Source organism: Syngnathus leptorhynchus, chromosome 3, assembly GCF_054491065.1.
Source record: "Syngnathus leptorhynchus isolate UIUO chromosome 3, UIUO_Slep, whole genome shotgun sequence".
In the NCBI taxonomy this organism is placed as follows: Eukaryota; Metazoa; Chordata; class Actinopteri; order Syngnathiformes; family Syngnathidae; genus Syngnathus; species Syngnathus leptorhynchus.
In genome coordinates, this window is record NC_141197.1 from 16,482,301 (window position 1) to 16,490,643 (window position 8,343).

The 8,343-nt window shown below is 43.0% G+C and overlaps 1 protein-coding gene across 1 annotated transcript; it reads right to left on the reverse strand.

Moving 5' to 3' along the window:
• Positions 1–5,005: 5,005 nt before the first annotated feature.
• irx5a (iroquois homeobox 5a) lies at positions 5,006–7,863 on the reverse strand. Its single transcript, XM_085908584.1, has 3 exons — positions 7,260–7,863; positions 6,377–6,812; positions 5,006–5,999 (listed from the first exon to the last, which is right to left on the reverse strand). The coding sequence occupies exons 1-3, from the start codon at positions 7,554–7,556 to the stop codon at positions 5,314–5,316; spliced, it is 1,419 nt and encodes a 472-aa protein (XP_085764710.1). The 5' UTR covers positions 7,557–7,863; the 3' UTR covers positions 5,006–5,313.
• Positions 7,864–8,343: the final 480 nt, after the last annotated feature.

The following is an 8,343-nucleotide window of genomic DNA, read 5'->3' on the forward strand; positions in this document are numbered from 1 at the left end:
GGACTGGCCTGGAGTTCTCCTCCAAAGAGGTCCACTCCCCCATTCAACACAGGCATAGACTAACACACACACACACACACACACACACACACACACACACACACACACACACACTGAGCAGAAAATAACTTTGAAAGAGGACAGTTTAAAAAAAAATGTGTTGACCTGTTTATCTCCATCTTGGGAGCTAATCCAATTACACAAGTGGTCATTTGCATCCATCAGGCTACAACCAACAGAGAAGGTCCACTTTAGTGTACAACATGGCTGAGGGAGAAGCGTGCAGTAACGTCCCAGAAGAATTGTGTGTGTTATGGTACCGTAACACACAGTCGATGTGTGTTTGTGTGCGTGTCAGGCTTTATTACGGCGGTCATTAGGACTCATATCTGTGCGCTAATGTCGAGCAGATGTTGAGAAGAAAGGGATCATTTGAAAAGGGCAAATGTAAATAAACATCCCTCCCTCACCAGACCCCCTCTGAAGGGGGGCTGAAAGAAAACACTTAATCAATCTCCATCAGCAGCGTTAATATTGTCATCTTTAGGGGTCTCGTCTGAATGGCCTCGTTAATGATTTCCTCACAAATTATATTTATAATGACATATTTTGTGCTGGGAATCAAATCAAGTCATAAAGCATAATTTTCTAATCTCTAAAAATCATACTTATGCCAATTTTCTTCGTCAAAATATGTATTAAAAAACAAATGTTAAAAATGTCGATATTTTAAAAAAAAATTTTTGTGGTGCCCGCAATGCAAGGGCTTACACAAGATTGCTAAAAGTTGAGTGTCATTCATTCATTTATTCATTAATTCATTCATTCATCTTCCACACTGCTCATGCCCATTGACTTGCATTCCTTGACCACCAGGAGGCAGTATAATGCAGCAACTCTAATAAACAAAGAAGAGTTGTGAAAGTAAGCTGCAGTAGTCATACTTTTTTGCTGAGAATAAAATTGTGTTATATTGCCTGTCTATGTGTGTTGCTGCACAATTTATGTTGCAACAAGGATTGTAACCATGACGACATTGATGCGAGTTTCATTTGGCCATCTTTGGCATTTGTATTATGTTGCACTGTTAAAGCATAATTTGAAATTGGAAGGATGGAAACAACAATGTAAAGAAATCAAAGGTTGACCGCTTGTGCGTATACTTGCGTGTTTTGGAATCGGCCTCTTCTTCCTGCTGCTCCTCGTCCTCCTTCAAGGCAGAGACCCTCGGCTTGGATTAGGGAAAGATACCGATATATGTGCGTACTTTTCGAACGAAGTTAATAATCGGCATTGCTAAAAAGCAGCTACTATTACTCAGCACTGCAACTCAGTCAGTTTTCACAACCTGAATCGGCCCTTTGGTCTCCTAAAGGACTTCATAGTTCATCACTCTCACTTAATGTTTTCCTCCCCCTTCTTCTCCTTCTTTCTCCTCATACAAATGTTTTATTTATGTAGGGGGAGGTCACTTAAAACATCTCGCTGCAGAAAATTACACGTGTAATCTCTCCCCAGAGGAGCTCTCTCGGCTGAAATAAGAAAAACAGTCGGTGAAGCGAGTGAGCGGCCGCGAGAGAAAGCAGCGAAAAAATAAAAAAGTGCTAAATCACTCTTTCCCCTGCCGCCACCTTATCTGAGGTGGCTTTACAGTATGTCCGAGAGGCTTTTAGAACCCACACTTGACACGGCCGCACTTTACCTTGACATGTTTATTTTTTCCTCCCCTAGTTTAAGTGTGGAGTTATTTTAAATTTTGGGCTATGCAAAATGTGGCTTGGGGGACCCAAATTGAACCTTTATTTATTTATTTATTTATTTATTTATTTATTTATTTTTAACTTCATGGTAATCAACAAAATTTGAAGGCTACCAAAGAAGCTAGTGGAATAATGGCTGCCATTTTTTTCTGTTTGGGGTTTGCATGCGTGCATATTTTGAAGAACCAAAATTGTGTATTTTCGTGCTTAAACGTGGATGTGTGCTTTGTGATTGGCTCCTGACCAGTTTAATGTATACCCAGCCTTTCGTCTCCAACTCACCTGTGACCTAGAATGAGGACAAGCGCCAACGGCCCAAAACACAACGCACAGGAATTCCATAGTCCTTAATCCAATTTGTCCTTTTACGTAGCAGCTCTGATACAATACAATCAAAATTGTGACTGTTGAGATGTTGAAACTCAATTCAACTGAAGACTTTCCATTACAACAATATTGCATTCCTCATTTGGCAACACTTGAGTCAATGAGTAATCCGTCGAGTCATTTCGCCTGCATTTCACCCCAGCGTGCATGCTTGCGTTTGGCTTTTGTCATAGTTATAAACACGGCCCATCAACAGGTCCCATGGTTGCTTTAAAAGGCAATGAAGTATGTTTGGTGATTTTTAAATTGAGCCTAAATGGACTCAAATTAAGGCTGTGTGATTTAATCATGGAAGAAAAGGCAATGAAAGTGATAAAATAATAAAGCTCTTAAGGTTACAGGTGAGCTGCCATTTTGGTGAAATTAGCGGGATACACCCTCGACTGGTCAGCCATCAATCAGAGGGCACATACGAACAACCACTAACATTCACAACTATGGAAAAGGGAAAGTCTTCAATGAACCTACTGTGTATATTTGTGCAACGTGGGAGAAACCCTAACTAAGCACATGCAAACTGAAGGCCACAGGCAAGATTCGAATACTGAGAAACAAGCAAACTGGCTAACCGCCATAATTATGAAATATAATGAAGTAAAAAAAAAAAAATAGTGTCACACTAATTTTCCAAGGTTACAATTTTCACTTGCCTATCATTTTGATGAGTGCCATATATAAAGGGTTAATTTTACTCAAATAGTGAACCATTGTGAAATATTGGTGGCATTTTAAACTTGTTAACACAGTTCATAGATGTGTTATAGTAATAAAGAACATTGTGTGCACTTCAAAGATAATAACACCAGCTAATAAGACTTAAGGGTATGCGAGGGCAACATTTAAAATTCCACGACTTGGATCCCCCCACTCCCCTTTTTTTTCATTATGAATGTCAATCCATATACTAACATTTCATCTTTCTTTAACCTTCACTTTAATTTAGAGACTATATTGGCTTGATTTTTATTATATTCTTCAGCTGTGAATATATTATTTAAGTGTAAAAAAAATCAAATTATTAAGCGAGGAACCGTGTGTACACTCTGCACTGAAACACAAAACGAGAAAAGGGGAAGTTTGCACTGATTATAATTATAATCGTGCATATTTTGCGCACACGTGCACCCCAGCCAATTTGACATGTAAACGTCATGCTGTCTCTCTCCACCCCTCTCGTCATGTGATTTACACCTCACAGAGGGCGTGGAGATAACGCTCTGCGGAGCACAATTTGTCACAGAAAAAAAAAGCAGCAGTTTCGGCCCTCCAATAATAAAAACGATAGGTAATCATAACCATAATAATGATGACAATAAATTAGAGCACATGACACAGAGCTGTTGAAGCCCCTGGGAATAAACAGAAGAATACACACATCATTACGCATTGGTGAGTGTGTGCGCGCGCACGCGAGCCAATCTGTGACACGTTAAAAGCCTGGAGGGAATTTCAATCAAATATTTTTTTTTTAATAATGATGATCATAATACTGGTTGTGTCCTTTAAATATTTACAGACATAACGAATTTATTAACGGGTGCGTGCGCGCTCAAGGCCTTGCTGCTGAGGCTGTGCTTGTACAAAAACAATAATTAAAATAAGTAAAACATTCTTTAAATTTTCTTCTTAGAGTTGTCTTAATCCATGTAATAATTATCAACATTATTATCATCATAGGTGAACTTTTGACTGTAGTCCTATGCAAGGCATCGTGACCAAAAGCTTATGAGAAATCAGATCAGTGAGCATCTGCAATGATAACTCCAAAAATTAAATGTGTTTTGCTTTTTTTTTGGTCTTTTTTTTTTATCCAATAGCAGGAACAGCGATTGTCTGCAAATTTTTATAGGAAAAATAACAAATGGTGGAAAATAAAAACCTGTATTTTTAACACCAAATGTATATTTTAATTACGTTTTTATGTCGTTTGTATTTATTTGCTCAATCATATAGTTATTCTTAAAATTATGCACATCGAAATGATTGAAATTATCTTAGCTGTAATCCTTCATAATTTCTTATTATGATATTATAAGATACTATTGTCCCGACAACGTTATCATAATAATAATAATAATAATTGTATTATTATTATTATTGTTATTACATTACTGTGTGTAAGTCCAATGTCATAGCAAGCAGCACCAACAGAACGAGAACCAGAGGGACCTCCTGTTGTGAAATCAGGGGCAAGTGTGACACCTACCTGCAGAAGTTGGAAGATTTTCCACGACACGCGTGACAAACAAGAACCCACCCACCTATTTTTTCCTCTCAGTGTGTGTGTGTGTGTGTGTGTGTGTGTTTGCGTGTGTGTGTGTGTGTGTGTATCTGTGTGTGTGTCCAAACAGTCATTAAAAATAGCGAGTGTGTCCCTCGCCTTGCATTAATGGAGCCACTATTCAGGGTTTCTCTCTCTCTCTCTCTCTCTCTCTCTCTCTCTCTCTCTCTCTCTCTCTCTCTCTCTCTCTCTCTCTCTCTCTCTCTCTCTCTCTCTCTCTCTCTCTCTCTCTCTCTCTCTCTTAAAACAGCCTCCCTTTGCAATAGTAATGAGGTCTAAATTCGGCATAAAATCGAGCTCATTACCTTGTCCCTCCACCTGATTGCACCGCGTAAAACACGCGAGGTAATTGGCTTTAAACGGTTTATTATTTTGGAAACTTTTAATAAGAATAAATGTGATTCGTTTGATGTGATTAAAGAAATCTTGACCAAAGCGCAGTCTTTAAATGTTATCTTTAAATTAGGTCTCTTTCTGGTACCCCCTGAAGTGCAATAGAATTTGATGCGTTTGTCAGGTGCACGCCCCCCCCCCCCCGCTTCTTTTTGTTTTATAGAAACACATTTGCACCCACAAAATAACTGCTGCACAAATATATTTATATAGTTTTTCCTCTCTCCATAATTTACTTCAAAGATATCGTGTCGTCCTTTTTTTTTTAAATACAAAAAAATGCTACATTAAATATACATGTTTAATACAAATAACTTCGGCTGCAGCCTTAAGACCATTCTCGTTTACACTCGTTGAGAAACTAAACAGTTTTTCTTCAGTGAATGGGAGCGAATATATTGTTCAGACGTAACTGTTTTTTTTTCCTTTGTTCTGCGTGTTGTTTTTTTGGGGGGGAAATAAATTAAAAAGAAGTCAATTTTTTTGGAGCTGTTAAATGTTTGACATACCTTTCTTCAGTTCGTAAGGAGGGTCTTTACAAAGCTCTACCTGCGTTTGGCCTCTCACTCTGTGGCTCTCTCTCACCAAAGCCTCAGCCCTACTTAACACAGTCTGGTTTAATCCATTGAAGTGCGCCGTGGAGGAGGGAGTGCTGCTGGGGCCGGAGCCGTGGAGGTGTCCAAAAGTGGCCCCGTGGTAGTTCGTATAGCCCGGGTAGAAGGGCGACGCGTAATAAAGGGGCCGCGAAAGAACGCCGGGGGAGGAGCGGGAAGGGGAGCCTGACGCGGGCCCCATGACGACCGAGCAAGGCTGCTGCTCGCTCCGCTGCAGTTGCTGCGCGTCCCCGCTGCTTTTGCAGCGGTCCGACGAGGTGGCTATTTCAGCAAGGGACCACAGTTTGGGTTTGGGGGCCGAAGGGGGCGAGTGGATGACGGAGGTGGGCGCGTGGCTTAGGTCCGACGAAGGAGCCCCAGCCGCGCGTGGGGACGAAGTGGTAGGTTTGCCGCCGCAGGCGGAAGAGGAAGAAGAATCCAACAACAAGTCAGTAGTCCGCTCCTGCGGGTCCTCCGGTTCTTTAGACTCGGAGTCGCTCAGGAGGGGGTCCGTGTCCTTGGGGTGCAGGGGGTCCTCCTTGAAGCGATCGCAGCCTACGTCCCCTGGGTGCAGTGCTTTGGCATCTGCGAGGGCATGACGCAAACAACCTTCAGATGCGTAATAAAGATCATTTAAATATTCAGTCTAAGCTATTTAAAAAACGACTAAACAAACGACAATAATCATAATTCTGCTTTTTAATGAGGCCAATCCACCGTTATTATGCATTTGGAGATAAATGGCGTGCTAAACACTTTGCATGAGCAGCACTTTCATGCGCTGGCAAGTCAAACGAGGGCAGTTCAAGGTGATTATTATTTAAAGCGATTGTCCCATTATAAATAATACACTGCCATTAACCAGCAATCAATTTTGCACCCTGAGTAGAAACGACTGCGATGAAAAATTGATGTTTTTTTTCTCTCCCCCCCCTCCCACTGCGTGCATGTGCACCACCAACCTGCTTCAGTATCCGAGGATTCTTGAGTCTTGTCTCCGGTGGGTTTGAAGTTGTTATTATTATTATTTGGGGTTACGTCGTCGTCGTCGTTCTTCTCCAGGTCGATGTTCTCGTCCTCCTCCTCGTCCTCGCTGCGGTTGCGCGGCGTCCACGTCATCTTGTTCTCCTTCTTGAGTCTCCTGCGGGCGTTGGCGAACCAGGTGGAGACCTGGGTCAGTGTCATCTTGGTGATGATGGCCAGCATGATCTTTTCGCCCTTGGTCGGGTACGGGTTCTTGCGGTGCTCGTTGAGCCAGGCCTTGAGCGTGGCGGTGGCGTCACGCGTGGCGTTTTTGCGGTAGGCCGGGTCGCCGTATGGGTAAGAGCCCAGGGGCGCTGCGTACGGGTGGTACCCGATTGAGCCGGCCATACCCGTCGAGTGGTCGTAGGGGGAGCTCTGCATAGCACAATGCAAAATATTCATACACTCCCTTAATGCGCTATAACGCTGATTTTAACGACTTTAATATTTGTTTGATAAGGTTTTATTTGTGTTAAAAAAAATCAATATGCAAACTATGGTCTTCTCAAAAACTATATGACGTGTCAGCTTTTGTTTTTAAGCAGGCCGACATGCTGGGTGAACGCTCAAAAAAGGCAAAATAATAAAAAAACAAAACGGTTTTTTTTTCTTGTGCAAGAAAATTTTAGAATAAAAAAAATGAACATAATGATGCTAATTAATGCATGCATCCCTTTCACCCATTAAAAAGCACAAATCAACGCCCTCCCTCCAAAAATACACCACACGTTTAAATGACAACTTTTCTCTATGATGACTTCCTAATCGATCACTTCCAATTGAAACTTTTTTTTTTTTGAAAGATAAAAATCGTGTACTCACCACGTACGAGGTAAAAGTGGCCGCCGCAGCCGCCGCCGCGTCTGCGCCGTACGGCAAGTGGTGCGAGTTGTAGCCGGGCGAAGCGCCGCTAAAGGCGGCTGCGGCTGCAGCAGCGGCGGCCGCCGCGGTGGAGGCGGTGGTGGATCCGGCGTAGGGTGCGAACGCAGAGCCTGACGACGAGCGGCCGATCTCCTCCGTCCTGGGTCCCGAGATGACGCTGGTGCCGTAGGCTGCCGGGCACGAGTAGAGGGCCAGGGAGGCGGACGGCTGGTACAAGTAGCCCTGAGGGTACGCCATAGCTACGGCAAGTTTAACACTGTCTCCCCTCCACTTTTGAGCTTTTTTTCCCTTGCTTGTTTCCCCCCCTCCTCAGCCTCTCATGGGCGCATAGAGACAGCCGTGTGTGGAGACCTGCTGCCTCCTTCTCCTGCTCCTCCCCCTGAAAAAAATTCTCCAGTTGTCTCTTTTTCTTTTGAGGTAAAAGTTCTTGCAGATCCTCTCTTTTGGTGTCCGCGTAGCTATTTTGCTTTCGGCCGTGGAGCAGACTTTTTAGGGGGGCTTCGCCTGCCCTGCATGGGAAAATCTAGTCGCGTATGCCAAGATGCTAAGTTGGAAATTGAGGAGCCTACTTCGCTGCACAGCACGCTCCTCCTCCCCGTGCTCCTCCGCCTCCCTCCTCTTGAGGGGTGTAGTCACTGCAAAGTGGAGTGAGCGCTCGCTCAAAGCGCCCCCCCCCCCCTCTCTCTCTCTCTCTCTCTCTCTCTCTCTCTCTCTCTCTCTCTCTCTCTCTCTCCCTCCAACATCTCTCGCGTTAACTAACATTATTTCATTTCTCACTTATATATATATATATTTATTGGTCTTCACACGCTCCCTCCCCAAGTGGAACAATGCAACGGCTCATTTCTGATGGCGACATCACGCCAGTCTTGGCAACTTTTTTGTTTCCCCTTTCATATGTTTTTTGTTTTTCTGCGCACTCCACTCGACTGCTTTTGAGAGAGGGTCACAACAAGGATTTATTTTTGAATGTACTTTAATATTTTTTTTCATCCGCTCTTTATCTTATTCCTTTTTGTACTTT

Bases quoted from the DNA above. Each gene is read 5' to 3' on its own strand.
- irx5a (XM_085908584.1), bottom strand. From the start codon at position 7,556: ATGGCGTACCCTCAGGGCTACTTGTACCAGCCGTCCGCCTCCCTGGCC. The intron at 6,813-7,259 runs GTGAGTACACGA...TGTGCTATGCAG, and splicing joins CCACTTTTACCTCGTACGTG to AGCTCCCCCTACGACCACTC. The intron at 6,000-6,376 runs GTTGGTGGTGCA...ATGCCCTCGCAG, and splicing joins ATCCTCGGATACTGAAGCAG to ATGCCAAAGCACTGCACCCA.